At 45.8% G+C, this 16829-nt stretch overlaps 1 protein-coding gene across 1 annotated transcript in view; it reads right to left on the reverse strand.

The window, feature by feature from the left end:
- The window catches only part of Plpp3 (phospholipid phosphatase 3), a 75918-nt gene that overhangs the window by 24666 nt on the left and 34423 nt on the right, over window positions 1–16829 (reverse strand). Inside the window, exons 2-3 of the mRNA XM_034502326.2 lie at window positions 14205–14362; window positions 51–331 (exon numbers count right to left, since the gene is read on the reverse strand). Of these exons, the coding sequence (XP_034358217.1) occupies window positions 51–331; window positions 14205–14362 (439 nt within the window). The remainder of the gene's footprint in view (window positions 1–50; window positions 332–14204; window positions 14363–16829) is intronic.

Genomic DNA, 16829 nt, shown 5'->3' on the forward strand with positions numbered 1-16829 from the left:
CTGTGTCAAAGATAGATAACTGCTGTGTCTGTGTGGTGGTGACACCCTACCTGGCCTCCTGTACTTTGCTGTCATCTCCTCTGCACTTGTAGTTCTCAATGTAGCCCGCAGAGCAATTGATCTGACTGAAATCAGGGTCACAGACGGCTAGGAAGTGAGGCCTCAGGCGCCCGATGGACACTTTGGCGATGTCTGTGAAGGACTGGCTGATGGCACAGCCGAAAAGGAAGCACCCCACTTGCTTATAGAGAGCGGCCACATAAGGGTTCTGAATGGTGGATCGGGACTTCTCCTTGAGGTAATAGATCCGGTAGAATTCCCCTGTGATGATCTGAAAGGAAACCAATGAGGGAGTTAGGGAGGCCTGAGGCATCCTTAAAGACCACATTTAGTGACCTAGGAGAACAGATTCAGTATTTAACTACAAGGTACAATCTACAAACTTCTAATTTCCCATTTAAGTATGCATATTCACATAAACACAAGGGGAGCATTCAAAATGCAAACATGGCTGCCATGTTCTTCTTTAGAAAGATCCTTATATCTCTATAGTATCTCCACACCAACAATAAAACCCACCCACAAAGTAAGTGTATGTATATACACGCTTATGAGACTAACCTATATGTGTAGATATATAGTCATCAAAAAAGGACTCAGCTACAGAAAACAAAAGAAAATTAAGGCTCAAGAGCACGATTAAGGGTAGTTACATGTCGGGGGACCCACGTAGGCAAATCTTAGGGTTCTGGGATGTGGTGAAGAATTATTAGCACCACAAACTCTGTTGAAAGTCTTGCCTCCATGGTGGGTGTTTCCACAGTCCACAGTCAATACCCCAGTCCGATCCCGAGTGAATCTAGCCTCTGCCACCTACTCTATACACTTGGGCTCTAAACCTCTCAAACCTCATGTGCTTCAGCCTCCTTTCCCATAAAAGGAGGCTGCTTGCTTGCAAAGTCACTGGTTTATGGGAGATAACACTGGTGGAAATGTGCTGAGTCATGGAAAGAGGCTTTTTATTTCTTATTTTTATTATTTAACATTTATTTATTTATGTTCTATACTGAGGCTTGAATCTAAGGCCCCACACTGACTGGCATCTCTAGCTCTATTTTTCACATTCGTAGTATGTTGAAAAAACAGAACACTGGTCTAACCTGGGCACAGTGGCACATATCTACAATCCCAGCTCTGGAAGGCCTAGACAGGAAGATCAAGGATTCAAGGTCAGACTGGGCTCCACAGTGAGACTCTATCTCAAAAACAAAGAGAAACACCTAGCTAAAAGCCAAGAAACATTCAACATGGTGCCTTTAGGAGTCTGAATTCCTCAATCAGGGTGGGTTTTCTCCTTAGGTTTGAGAGCCAAAGAAGGAGGCTGGTTCGCATGCTCTTCCCATAATGGACTGTCTTCCTGCTGCTCAAACTGCATGGCTTTCCAGTAAGTGTGGGCCAGAGGTCGCTCTGTAAGGTGACTGTGGACAGCATCTTTTTGTTATTTGATCAAATTGCCTTTGGTGATGCACATGTGGATAGTGCCTCTCTGTCACCGGACCAAACTGCTTGGGCGATGCACAACCATACAGTGCCCCCACCCCCTACCCCCAACTCCACAGAACAGCTGTGGCCACTTCCTGGTTGCAACTTCAGGGCAGGAGCAGTGATAGCTCATCACTCACCACAGAAGTCCCTTTCACACTTCCTCCCACGAAGGATTATGGACCACACTTGCCCTTTCAGTGAGCAGATACGTTCACAACCACAAGGGAAGCAATAGATTGGCACATCCGGGTCACTCCTTTGCAGAGGTTCTGTTATTCCTTTACAGTGGGGCAAGGCATCAAGGCATGAGTCTAATCCAGGTCCTCAAAGGCCCCAAAGTGTGGAGAAGGATGGTGTGTAGGATCAACACAGCAGCTGGGCCCAGGGACAAGCAGGGGCAGGAGAGGGAGCAACACTTGCTGACAGAGAGCCCTGGTTGATAGGTGTGCTATGTTTGTAAGAGCCACACTTTTTCCAGAACACATTGAGGATGATTCTACAGGGACAGGGATGGTCAAAGGCTGGTCCAGTCAGCGTACTTGCCTAGCTATTCCCTGAGGAAGCAGAATATTTAATTCTTCATAGGTGCTCAGAAATGCTCACTGAAGCAACAGACAAAAGTATAAGGAGCAGGAGAGGAGCCAATCCTCGGTGAGATGACGAATGACTTGGAAATGTCCCCAAATCCTTGCCAAGGTCCCTCTGATATCATATAACAGATGAAATCTGAGTGTCATGCCATGGCAGGTCAGAAATGAAGGCAACCTACTCTGTGTTGAAGAGACTGGGGCCCAAATGAATGTGAGATTGGACCCAGGTACACTCATTCTTGATCCACTTCCTTCTTCCAACCTGTTTACACTTTTACCCTTTGGAATCTCACAGGCTAACAAGTTCCAGATGTCTACTGCCACAGTCTCGATGGCTGACTCCTTCTGATTATTTATAAATCACACTCAGGTGTGTTTACATGGGGGTGGGGATGGCCACTGAATGCGTATCAAGTAACCAGGGTGGGAGTGCTCCACTCACCGGGTGAATTTGGAGCAGGTCAGCTTTTCTATCTCCACAATCATGACTTACTACTTCATAAGAGCCATGTCATTAACTCTCCAGCTTCCGAGCTAGCTCCCTAACCAAGCAGAGGCAACAGGTAACAGACAACAGTAAGGTTATTTGTTAAAACCACCTAGAAGCCAGGAGCAGAACCAAGGCTCTAGGCACAATGGCTGCCCTTGGATGGCTCCTGAGTTTCCAGGACCAGACCACTGACTTAGACAAAGAAATCCTGCCTCAAGCATCACACTGTGTGATTTTTCTGTTCCTGGTGAAAAAGAACATGTAGGTTTCTACTGAAAATTAGCATCTTTTACATGGATTTACTGGTTAGTTTCAGGTAAGAGTCACTGCTTTGTAGGACACTTTAGGGAGACTCTTACAGTATGGCCTTCTCAGAGCATACTGAGTGATGATCCTGGTAGTGAGGGGAGACAGAGACAGACAGACAGACAGACAGACAGACAGACAGAGAGAGAGAGAGAGAGAGAGAGAATATGCTCCCTCAAACTCCTGACGATGTAAGTCCCAGCAGCCATTTCTCACAGTTCCCTTCAACTCTACTTTCATTTGGCCAGCAGCTGTCCAAAAGGCAAGCCCATTGTACAGACCGGAATTCTGGGGCTCTCTCTGAAAGATGGGGTCTGGGAGATGACTGAGGAGTAAAATCCACTGTCTCTCAGTTCTAAGACTACCCAGGCTACCCAGGTTTCAGTTTGTTAGTTCTATTGTTATCGAAACCATTTCCTATGGTGGAGGAGCAGTTGCGTCTCCAAGACAGCCCGGCTGAAGCCAGTTAGCAGACGCAAGGCTCCGGGACCACATGGCTTCTGGAGCCGCCCTGACAGATTGCACAGTTAATGAGCAGCAAATTATGTATTTTCTCCATCCCTTGTACAGAAGGGTCGCGGAGTCGACAACACGGCCATAAATCATCATTATGAACCAGGGGACTCAGCTTCTTGTAATCCTAACCCTTGAAGGCTATTTAATGAAACTTGGGCCGCACCTCTGCAGGAGAGACGAGGGCTTAAACCACTCCCTGACGTGCTGCTCGCCTTCTCTGGAGTCTCAGATTTACTACTTTCGGACTTTATTCATTATTCACAATGTTTTCATTCCTGGGTCATAAAATGAGCACCATCACCCCCTCCTCCAAAGGCTTGGTCCCCACCCCTGGGGCCCTCATTCCTGCCTCAGTCAGCAAAGTTCTGATAAGTTTCACTTTGGAAAAAAAAATGCCTTCTATGTTGATCTCTCTCTGAAGCAGCTAGCATCGGATCGAGAGGGGTGATGGCTGGCTGCCAGGCCAGCAAAGAACTCTCCCCTACCTGCCTTTTAAGGAGCTTGGCCCAGAGTCTGGAAACTCATACAGAGGAAGGCATGGCAATTAAGCCACAAGGGGACAGAAAGGGACGGGTCCTGGCTGGCAGGCCAGTGGTTGGGAAGTTGTCTCCAAGTCTAAGAGTGAGCCTCTTCCTGCCTTTTGTGGTGAAAAAGAGCCCAGCTACCCACATCTTTTTGGGGATGTTAACCATTCTGGAGGGGAAGTGGAGAGGGTCTTTAGGCTAGTCTTAGTGGGGGGTGAGGGGTGGGGTGGGAGGGCCATGGTGTGGAGAAAGAGGCACCAACCCGGGAGCCAGTAAGTCTCAGTCTGATCCATCTATTACTTTGCAGCCACATGACTTCACCTGTCTGGGCTTAGGTGTCCCCTTATAGAAAATAGCATTAATAATAGCCACCTGGAGAGGCTGGCAAGGAATTCAATAGGTGATATGTCAAACGCCTGGCACTTCCAAAGGCTCATTTTGGTTTTGGTTGTTTTTTTTTTTTTTTTTAAACTTCTTGCATGGTTAGGAGGGGTTGGGACAACCTAAAAGCGCTATTTATTTCCAAGAGTTCTTTGGAAAAGAACATTTCAAACTGGGATGTGGGAAGTATGCTCTGCCAGGGCAGAAGCAGAAAATGCATGTGTGGTGGTTTTGATTTTGATCTTTCCAGGAAATAAGATAGAAGAAGCCCATTGCAGAAGGACCCCACCACCGCCGCCACCACCACTCAGCTGCTGTGTTATTTTAAACATTTTGCTCTATTTATAAATCACCCCAAGAAAAGTCACATTTTTACACAGTATGTCCTAACAGTTACTCTTCTAGAAACTGAGAAGTCTTCCCCAGTTGACTCCGAAGGGCTGCTGTTCCTATGCTCAGTTCTGCTTTGATAATATTTACTTACATAGCACTTTACAGCTTACAAAGCGCTTTCCCCTCTGCCACCTTGTCCGTCTCTCATGGCACCCTGAGGGTCACTCTGTGATTACTGGTGAAGTGAAGGTCAGAGAGGCCAGTGAGTCACTCTGAATTAGAGGGGGAAAGCAAGCAGGACAGCTTGGCAAGCCCATCACTGACACCAACCCTTCTCTTTCACTCCTGGGTTTTGGTGTGTGTGTGTGTGTTCCCCCCCCCCCCCCCACACACACACAAGATGCGGGAGGAGACTCTCGGGAGCGAGCGGATTTGAATCCCGGGTCAGAGAGAGAGAGAGGAGAGAGAGAGAGAGAGAGAGAGGGGAGAGAGAGAGGGAGAGAGAGAGAGAGAGAGAGAAGCCCCCCCCCCACAGGTGGACGCCTTACGCCTTACGGGCTGTGCCACCGCCGGTTCGCTGTCCTGGGTTCTTCCTAATGGTACCAAGATTGCTGTTTCCTCGAAGTCCAGGAAGATAGCTGGTCTTTGGTCTTCACTTCCGGAAGACAAAGGCACTCAGGTAAGGTCTTTGTAGTGGGTCGGTTGCAACCAGATCTTGGGAGCTAGTATTTAACATTTAAATACAAGTAGCACCAAACCAACCCCCTACACATCTTCTATTCCCATAGTCGCCTGTGTTTACTTCCTTGTCAGCTCTACCCTAACCCCCATATCTCAGTATGTGTATGTGGGTTACCAAACTTCTTTGGGCCAGAAGAGATTCATTGAACAAACATTTGATGATGAAGAATCATTTTTTCTCAGTCTCAAGACTAAGGGAATATAATACACTTGGGTTCTGCCTTTCAAGATGGAATCAGGAATGGAGCTGAATTTTCTCTGAAGCCAAATGTTCCATCTGCTAAAAGGAAACTGCCAGCTCTTTACCTAAGTAGAAGTAAGTGATTGGAAAATCCCCACTCAGTTGTCTCCAGCATTTTGGCACTTCAGTGGCATGCTTCCTGGGAAAGGCCATAATATCACAGACATTTCTAGGGTTACAGTGGCAATTCTGGGATCCATGGGTGTGACAACTCTGACCTCTAACACAAGAATGACAAAGAGGCCAGAGAAACCTCAGAAGCCCATTACGGCTGCAACAATCAGTGGCTGCCCTGTGCCCACAGGTCTGATGAAGAACATGGTTTGAAGTACCGTTATTTTCCCAAATTGCAAGCTCTCCCAGCCAAAAAGCCTCCTTGAAGAGATGCTTTGCCAGTCCATGCCAGTCTCCTGGCAGCTCTCTCCAGAGTGTTGCATGCTGCCAACTTCACAGTCTTCTTTCATGTTAAATTTGTCAGGTTTCCTTGATATTGTACCACTGTGCATTTCTTCCTATTTTCCAGCTACGTTCTCCGTTTCCAATGTCTCCACACCTGGCTTCTACTCTAAGTCTTCTGTAGACTGGTATCTGCTGTGATTTTTAGCTGCTTCAATAGCTCTGTGAAGATAAAATGATCTCCTAAGGACGAATGGGCCCCCTCCCATCAATCCTGTTCCTGGCTTCTGATAATTCATCCAAATGGACACAAAACTGATCATAGTAGATCAAAGTTCAAGATTAAACCCAGTCCCACCCTCCTCCACCAAACAACTTCCACCATCCTTGTATTTCTATTCCATGTGTCCCTAAACCTAACTACAAAAATCCAGAGCCTTAAGACCCCTCGCTTTCCCTATCCCATGGCCATCGGCCTCTATTCGCAGGTCCCTTGTGTCATGTTTTTTCTCTGGTTCCTCTTGTATTGCCATGACGAGGGTTCAGGTTTCACTCTTAGCCTGGTTAAAAAAACGGACCCTGCTATCTTAAAACAATATCCTTGTCGCTCTCTAGCAATTAACTGGAGTGAAAATTCCTCACCGCCAGAGACCTTGACAGTCATGCCCAGGTCTTCTTTGTCTACCTAAACTTTGTCCTTGCCCTTTTCCCTGTTTCTCCAGCCAAACAGGTCTGCTTTGCAGTTCCTGCCAGTGCTTTAGAGTTGCAAAATCTCCCCCATTGTTACAGAAATCCCCCTCTCCTGCAAGTCAGGATCTCTGATGAATATCCCATCTTTCCCCTTCAAGGAGTTCAATTGCCAGCTGGCCTTGGCATCAAATTCAGGTGTTTTCATCTCTGTACCTGGAGTAACAGGCATGCTAAACCTGGCTCCTTCTGGATGCTACACCTGGCTCCTTATCCACAAACAGGAGGGCGGTGCTAGTAGCAGCAGCTTGAGAGCCTCTGATAATTAGACAGGATACATGCTCATTAAAAACAATGATCAAGTCTTTTTATGTGAAAATATCCCAAAATCCTCTTTCTCTGAGATCCCAGGGACTGCACACCTCACAGCCTCTCTACACTTGGTGACCAAGAAACAGGAGGGAAGAATACTAGATTTTCTCAGTTTATTTCTCAGTCTCAAGTAGAAGGAAATTTTGACTAGCACTCTCATCCCTAGAACCTACTCTCTTAGTTTGTTTTTTCCCTAATTCTTTCCCCTCCTTAAGCTGTAACAGCGCTGCTGGTGTTGTATGTGCTCATCTTGTCTCTCCTTTAGACCACATGCTTCAAGGGTAAAATCACATCTTTTATCTCAGCTTATGGGCCACAGTATCTACCACAATGACTGTGTGGTATGAGGGAAGAACCCACTAAGCATCTCCTACACACAGTAGGTGGTCGTCATTGTTCATCCTCATCCTCTCCTACTCTTCCTCTTCTTCTCTTATACTGGGGGGTTGAGTCTAGGCCCTTGCACTTAGCTTGTCTCCTCTGTTTAAATCATCTCACACAAACCACTGCTATATGCTCTCACCAGTGGTCACTTGCCTGTTGGCCTGAATGTTTGGTCTCCATACATGTAACTTTTTAAGACCAAGAACTCAAAGTTTTTATAGCAGACTACAGAAAGACAAAGAACATTCTACATTAGCTCCAAATACATTGGAGACTCAAAAAATTTATTTCTTCATTAGAATACTTGGGCTTTTAAGCAGGTCAGACCCAAGTTTTAATTCTTACTTTGGCTTTTATTCAGCACAGTAACCTTGGCCAAAATTACTTTCCTTTGTAGGCTTCAGTGTCTTTGCTCACTCATTAAATGGGGGAAATAATGGCTACTTCATATAGCTGCTGAAGAGCATTTAAGATAAGGGAAATTAGTTTCTAGTCCCTCAGCTAGCTCACGAAAGGATCTGACTGTATCCCCGCTATACTCTGACTCACACAGAATCTATCCCTCAGACTCATAAGGGCTATTATTTAAAACGGAGACTTGTCAGCTTCATCCTAGATACTGATTTCAAATAGTCATGAGCCCCAAGGTCTGTGCATAGTTAGAAGGGAACTGCTGCCAGCCTCGTCTCTTTCCAGGCAGTTAGAGTGACACAGGCGGTGGAGAGGGAACTAAAGAAACCCTAGACAGAGGTGGCCAATGCCTGTTTGTTAAATCACAAATAGATGCCCCCTTCCACAAGCCCCTAGGGATAAGAGGGTCTCTGAAGAACTCTGCAACCATCTGATCAGGGGACAACATAACTGAAGGATTAATGTGGCCTCTCTCTGTTGGTGGTCTTGGTAATTACACAGATGGAGTGAATTGTAAACTGGGAGACTGGGTCTCCCACTAACTCACTGCTGGGCCAGCACAGCTTCACCTTTTTTTTTTTTTTTTTTTTTTCTTCTTCAGTTGAAAACTCAACTAACCTTTAATGAGGAGCAATGTTGGGGAACCTTGTTTTCTTGGCAGAACTCTTACAGATAAAGGGAGGTTGGGGTGGGGGGGGGGGGCTAATGAAGTCCAGATGTGGGCCAACTGAAGCCTGATCCTGAATAAACAAATCCTGGAGTTATTAAGCTCTTCTTCTTGTCTCTTTTCAGTAAGAAATTTGCATGTAGCACAGAGCATGCTCCCGTGTTTCACATGGAGCATATTTGAGGCTTTGGGGAAACAAACAGGATCCTCAGGCATCTCAGGACCAAGGCTTTTGATTCTCTGTCCATGATTGAAAGCGTACTTGGTCATTTTTATATACTTATACAAAGTACCATATTAGATCATATTGGATCAATCGCTACCTTGTGCAGCTAATAGAACATGAATTTGTAAATAAGAGAAACCAGCACACTAACTACAGCACCAGAGGTAGGCAGGCTGGGCTTTCTCAGGAATTTTTGGAAGGTAGGGGAGGAGGTAGCCAAAAGGATGCTTCCTGGCAATACCTGCTTGAGGTTTACTCAGTGCCTATCATGTTCCATCAGAGGAGAAGACCTGGCCTCTGTCCCTCAGGAGCTTGTCATCCAGCAGGAGGGACCAAACCCATGACAAGGCAATGACTGAGTAGTAAAGGCACTGTTGGCTTGTTTGAGATGGGGCACTTGCTGGATGTCCCCTGAAACAAGGTGCATTTCGCCATCAGTACCCCACACCTGGTACACTAGAGGCCTGCAGCATAGCTGTGGAAGTGGGGCAGACTGTAGAGGCCAGCGGAAAGAGGCGTTACGAGACGATTGCTCTGACTTTGCCAGTTATATGGAAGTCAATGATTATCCTTGAGTTTCAGTTGTCTCAGCTCTTAATGTTCATTCTCCCAGGATGATTCCCAGGGGCCAATAAGAATGTATGCACAGAAAAGCTACCCCACAATGTATCACTACAGAAAAGCAAGCGTGGATCACAATGATCACACATGAGAAAGCACTTGATGTAAAGGCCAAAATAAGCCCAGGGAGTTAATGACAGGTCATCCCACTTTTACAGTCAGATGGTGCCAAAGTGTGAGTTTCTCTGAGGGGAAGTAACGTGCTTATGACCAGTAGGGAGGGAAGATGACCTATGACATTCCCGTGCATTGATTCTTAGATTAAAAAACAATCTATGTGAACCCATTTTGGGGTGTGAGCTTGGCAAGCACGGAGCCCATGTTTACTGAACAGAACAATGAGCATTTGGGGCCATATTAAGATGTTTTCCCATATTATGCCTGACTGTTCCCATATTATACCTGACTGCAATGCAAGGTGCCACTAAAGGAGAGAAAGCTAGATAGGTCGTGGGATTTTACTGGTTGCTCCTACCCTGGCTGCTGCTAGAGTCATTAAGCCTTTTCAAGGCAGGGTAGCGACTGTTGCTGTGCGGACCTGGAAGGAATTCTTATTATGCTATAATTCCAGAATCTGATACACATCTGAAAAAGAGGTCAAAATGACGAGAGTTTTTCCATAGGTTCTGCCTCAGAAAGGTGTCTGCTTTCTCTATAACCTCTGACAACTTGCATCTCGAAATCACCCTCATCTCCTCCACCACCATTCCATTCCTTTGTGTGGCATCTGGGCAAACTGGATCAAGAGCATCCAGATCAGTCAAGGCTTCTCTCACGGTTTGCAACAAGACTGACATTGAGCAGAAGGACCAGGGCGGTTACGCAGCAAGCTGACTTTCAGTTCTTGCTCCCTGGCACGACTGTCCCTCAGGCTCTCTGGTGAGAAGCCTGATGCTTGGTGAAGGCAGCCAGGCTCCTGGGGCAGTCAAGCTGGGCGAGTGGGAAACGTAGCCTGCTGCTGCTGTCCGTAGCTTGTATAGCTTTACCAGAACTGATCATACCAAAGCCGGCTATTCATCTGCCTCTGAGGTCTTCACTGAACTTTCCTCCAGAAGCACTCTTGGCATTATGGCAAGCAAGCAGGCAGGGTACAGGTGACAGGAGCACGCAGGAGCACACATGTCACATGTGCCTCTGGCTGAAATGCATTGGCATCAGGAGCAGTGGGTAGAAGTCCTACTGCAAAGAGGAGTGAGAGACAAGAGCCCTCGGATCTAACTGATTGGTGATATGAAGAGAGTGGGAATTCTTTTCCAGACTCCATCTTGGCTAGGTCATATTACCACACTTTGACACTGTTCTCATTTGTGATAAAGGCAGCTAACATTTATTGAGTAAAATTTACTGTGCCTGGCATTGAGTTACTATTGTGTGTGTGTGCACGCGCGCGCTGCTCCCATTTCAGAACCTTAGCAAACAAGACTATTTACATACTCTTTCCACTTAACAGATGAATCCACTGAGGCTCATCAACTTGCAACCTACCCCTCAGCAGAGGAGCTTGGATGGGAACCAGAGCTTATACCTTTATCCAGCTCTTGGTGTTTCTTTAAGGGTGAACTTGATCAACATAGTCTCCATGTTTCCCCAGAACACAGTAGCTCCTGACCAGGGCAGCTGTTATTGCTGTGCATTTTTTTTCTAGAATTTTTTACATTATTATTTTACTATTGGCAGAGGAGGTTGGCACATGTACCATATTGACCATGTGGAGGTTAGGCCAAAGGAAAACTTTCTGGGGTTGATTCTTTCCTTCCACCTTTAGGTGGGTTCCAGGAATCAAATTCATATTTTTTGTTTGTTTTGTTTTTCGAGACAGGGTTTCTCTGTGTAGCCCTGGTTGTCCTGGAACTCACTCTATAGACCAGGCTGGCCTCGAACTCAGAAATCTGCCTGCCTCTGCCTCCCAAGTGCTGTCAAATTCATATTATAACAGCAAGCTCTTCCACCTGCTGACCCATCTCATCCACCGCCGTGTGCTGTGCATCTTTCTTGGTGTGTCTCTGAACCATGCAATGGCTTGGTTGAGACCTATGTTCCTGACAACATTGCTTATCGTATATTGAAGAGTCCAGCACAGGACTGTTTCAAGAAAATCTGAGTATCTAGGGAAAACATCAAGGTAACAGTGGTAAGTGGACAGGACCATGAAGCACCCAAGAGCAGGTGTGAAAAGAAACTAGGAGTGATGGAACCTCTGGGGGAGGCATGCAGGGGGAGCAGAGCTGCAGACCGGGACTTAGGAAGAAGAGAGCAGCCTCCAGACAAGCCACTTTAACATTTCCTTTGCCCACCCTGGGGTCAGGGAGAAGCCAGGGGCTGTGCTTATGTACAAGGTTGTGCACACTTCATCTAGGGAACTTTACAGGTGTTTGACTTTAATGACAATCCTTTTGAAGAACCGTGAACACTGTTTTGATTTTATAGATGAGAAAACTGAGGGTTACTGATACCGATCTTTTCACTTGATTCACATTGGAACGCTGCTTAATTCACTTTCTACTGCGTGCCTGCCAGCAGCCCCATGGCATGCTGGGAATAACACCTGGTAGAATGCCTGAACAGCATGTGATGTACCTGTCCGGGACCTGTTCTTATCACAAGACTCCTAGATTATAATGTGCTTTCTTAAAACATTCAATTAGCCAATCCCCTGACAGTCAAGAACACCTGTTCAAACCTCAACAAGAGATACTCTATAATTATCTGCCTTCCACAACAAATGCCCTTTTCAGGAAAAGCCATTCTTCCAGGAGAACTCACTCTCACAACCATCAATTTGGAGCAATAGTAAATTGGACCTTTAATTTTTCAGCTTTTGAACAGAGATCCTTAGTGCACCCTCCTAAGCTACTAGTCTGCCAAATGGGTTGTTTTTCTTTTAAAGATTGGAGAGAAATCTACAAGCTCCCTTTGCCATTGCCCAAATTCAAACTGTTGATTGTGTGCCTGGCTTATGAATAAGAGAGAAAGGGGGTGGGGGGAGAGCGCAAAAAGGGTTCTCAGAGTTTACAACCAGAGTAGCAAGTCACAAGAAAAACTTGTGTTACCAGTATCTTTCCTGTCACAACCCAGACCAGGCCAGATAAGCTGACTGCCTATCCCCTGGAGCAGTTCATCTGGAAAGGTTAGCCATCCTGAAAAGCATGTCTGAAAGCTGGGAAAGGGGCTTTGAAATCAGCCAGGCATGGTGAACCCCAGGTCTTACTAGCTATAGGCTCTGAGTGTGTCTGTTATTGAATCACTCTGGGCTAGAAACTTTCCATCTGCATAATGGGGATAGCAACTCAAGACTCTACAGGAGAACAATTCATGGATCTACAGGATTCATGATTCCTATCAGATGTGTTGTCTCTCCTTTTTCACCCCACGGCAGGAGTTCAAGGGCAGAGGATGAACGTAGAAAACACGGGAGGGAGTAGACAGTTGTAAAAATGTAAACCTCACAAATCATTCTACTGGCTTTCAAAGGATGACCCTCCCCGTCTTCTGTCTCAAATGGACACGCTAAAAGAGGGTAGGGCCCAGGTAGGCCATGCCCAAATTCCCAAGAGCTAGTTAGTATTGCTCAAAAGAATTCTGGACCTTGTCCATGTGTGGCACGATTCTGCAGTGTGGTTCATGGGGGCTATCCTTTAAGGGAAGCACATGACAGGCTGGACTTTATACTTACACCCCAGTAACCTGTTCAGCAATTAAGAGTTTTAATACCGTTTTCAATAATTCGGCAATTAAGTATTTTAATACTCACTGTGCTGCTAATTTTATGTTAACTTGATACAAGCTAGAGTCATTTGAGAAAGGGAAACCTCAGTGGGCCTGTAAGCATGCCTGTGGGGTACGTTTTAGATTGATGATACATATGGGAGGCTCGGCTCACTATGGGCAGTGCCACCCTTGGGCTGGTGGTCCTAGGTGCTAAAAGAAAGCACTGGAGAACAAGTCAGCAAGCAGCATTTCTTCACGGCCTCTGCCTCAGTTTCTGCCTCCAGGTTTCTGGCTCCGACTTTCCTTAATACTGGACTGCTACCTAAAAATGTAAACTGAAATAAACCCTTTACTCCCCAAGTTGCTCTTGGTCATGGTGTTTACCACAGCAAATAGACACTCTTGGTCTTTTATACTCTATTGTGACACCATGAAACAACAGGCATCCTCAAGGTTAAAGATGTGGGCTTGCTAGTAGAGGGTGGGGTCTGGATCGAATGCTCCGAATTCCAAGTCCTATCTATCTTACCACGATAGCCACGATAGCCACAGGGCCAGAAAACTAAATAGTAGGCTAGAGAACTGCAAGGACATTGTCACTACTACTGCAGCTCTGTAAAGGTGAGGCAAGACCACAGAAAACACCTTGGCTCGAGGACAAGGACAGGATTCAGCCTTCTAGCACAGCGACTTAGAGATCAGACGATGGTGTAAGAGATGTCTCAGTGCTGATCTCAACTCTACCACTTAGATTAACTAAGTCTTACTCTGTGGACATTAGAAGAGAAAAACTAATACCTACACTCCACTAGAGTGTTGTGAAGATAGTGCATATTAAATATACAGAAAGGTGTTGCTAAATGTTCATACGTTTATCTCCCAGTAGATGTGGACTTTAGGAAATAGCATTAACTGCAAAAGTCAAAACAATACTGAATGAAGTTCTGTTTGGTGGCCATCTCTTTTGGCTGGCTGAAAATGTCGGTTGGCTTGGATATTCTGCAGTACAACACAGGAGGAGGTCAGGTCAGTCAGTATGGCAGAGGCAAGAGGAAGGACACTTACCGCCAGGATGGCGATGACGATGCCCACCGCACAGAGCACAGCGTCGTTTATAGTCTCACTGACTTTCGGGGGATACTTGATGCTCTCATCATTGCAGTAAAACCCTCGATGATAAGGCTTGATGGTGCTTGTCTCGATGATGAGGAAGGGCAGAGCCGCTGGGAGTAAACACATGGGGGAAGGGGAGAGAAAAGAAAAGATATCAGTGCAAAGGACCCGAAGGGGAACATCCTACAGCAGAGGCTAGCCCAAGTATCAGACGGAAATACCAACAAAATTCCTATGTTGTTGTCTGTGGTATTCTGCAGGTCTGTGGAGCTTTCACTAAAGGAGTCACGTCTCCCCTTTCAGTGTCCCAGAGAAAATGGCATTGTTCTCCTGTTTGTTTTTCACCAAAGCACTCAAAGAGGCAGTGGAAGAGTAGGGAACGGGGTCTTCCACAGATCTACCATACCCTGATAAAAATCAATACCAGATTTAAGAATAACTAATGCAGCCCAAGGCTAATGATATTCAGTTAGATGTCCAGAGTGACCTCTCTGGGGCCCTTATCTCTGCTCTGAGAAGCTCATCTGAAGACCATGCTCCTTGTAGTTGTGTGGTCGGGCATCAGAGTCAGACAACTTGTGAGTTGAATTCCAGATCCACCAGCTTCTAGTCATGGAGCCATGGCTCCTGTTCTCAGTCCAACTCCCTCATCTCAGGCACCTCACAGGAAATGCGTGTAATGAGCAGTACTTTCCTGTATAGAAAGCCTCTTTTAAAGGGTCTGGTTCAATAGATGCCATTTCTAAGTCTTTTCCCTCACTATTCAGAGTCATAAACTAGAGTTGATCTCAGCCGGTCCATCTGATATCCCAGGTTAGAGCCCAAGGGCACAGGAAGTACCAGGCTGTTCTTAGAGCAAGCAGTGACTTGTTATCAGTGGCCTGCTAGTTCCATTCTCTCAGAAGTCATTGCTATTAGATTTTACCACCTGCCGAAAAATTCCTTAAATCCCGGAAGCAAGAGCAAATGTCCACTGTAAGTCTTGCATGGATACTATAGTCATCTCCTATAGGGAGCTTGTTGTTGTTTCCAAACAGTCTCATTATGAAGCCCTGGCTGTCCTGGGACTCACAGAGATCCACCTGCCTCTGACTCCCAAGTGCTGGGATCAACCGAGTGCCCCATTACACCTGGCTGATTTACTTCTTGAAAGGCTCTGCCATGAGCATCTATCTTATTGCCTTGCTAAAATGCCACTAATGGCTCTCCCTTGTAAGAGTGACATAAGGCCTCTAACCCTGACCCAAGGCAGGCCCCAGATCAGAACCTTTCTCTTCCAGCCTCCGGCTCTGCCAGTCTTCTGGACACCAAGGAGACATGTACAGGGTTTGGCTCACGCAGATCCTGAGACTGACAAAGGATCATCTCTCTGTTTGTGTACTGAATATTATATTAGAGAGGCCACTCTAAAGCATCCTTTAAGCACCACTGCTTCCCTTCTTCAAGGGGAATCTTTAGCTCTTTTAGGGTTTAACATCAGCCCCTCTAAGTGCCTAAATCCTTAATTTAACACTGCAAACTGGTTTCATCCAAATGTAAAATTCACTTGTGAGGGGGATATGAGGTGGGGGGTGGGGGAGCCAAAGTAAGCAGTTGTTCAAAAAGTAAAGTTCTTTTTTCATTTTTTAAAAAATATATTAATGTCACATTGCTTAAAGCCCCAGGCCGCCTCTGAAAAAGAAAAAAGTACCATGAACGCACAATTTTTCAATTACTTTGGTCCAGACCAGCAGCGATAAAAACCCTAGCTTTCAAAAAAAAAAAAAAGTGTATTTATGTATCACAGTGCATACACACATGGATTTATTTGGTTTTATTCTTTGGATTTATTTGAATTCTACGGCTATTTATTTTGTGACCCCTAACTGCTTCCTGTTAGAACAACAATTTACTTTATCAAATTCATAGTAGTGCTTTGAAAAGAAGAACAGCAACACACCACAGTATCGGGCCTGACCTTCTCAAAGTAAACACAGAGGGGCCCTGCAAGGCAATAACCATTAACTTTTGAAACTCTCCCTGCCTTGGAGTAGAGGGGGTGGGGAGGCAGTGGGTAAGTGTGCAGGCGTAGTAGTGACAGAACTCAGCTGATGTTCTGGGGTTGGCCCTGGGAGAGATATCATATGGGGCTCAGCCCATTTTTACTCTATGGCCTAGAGATTTTGAAATAGGACCAAGTTGGCTATGAAGAGAGGCTGAGAAGCCAGAAACTGATACTATACGCTAATTTTAGAGCTCTCTGTGTTGTGATGATGAGATGCTGCTAGGCTGAGCCATGGCCTCTGAGATGCTTGGGAGCCAAAGCATCTTTTTGTTGCTAAGAAAACCCCTCAGGATAGGAACAGACCCTGGGTGCCTGGCATTTGTGGCTCCAGCATCTATATTCAATAGTTTTCATATGATAGGCCTGTAAAACATGTTTCTGAGGACAAGACATGCATAAAAGAACTCTGAAGTTTCACAGAGCTAGGCTCATGATCTCGGTCGGGGTGGCTGTTCTATTTGAGAAGGTTTTTTCACATCTTCAAAATTCCCCTTCTCCGTCTGCTGAATGAAAAGAATGAAATCTAACTTCAG

The sequence above is a fragment of the Arvicanthis niloticus genome, chromosome 5 (assembly GCF_011762505.2).
Source record: "Arvicanthis niloticus isolate mArvNil1 chromosome 5, mArvNil1.pat.X, whole genome shotgun sequence".
NCBI classification, from domain to species: Eukaryota; Metazoa; Chordata; class Mammalia; order Rodentia; family Muridae; genus Arvicanthis; species Arvicanthis niloticus.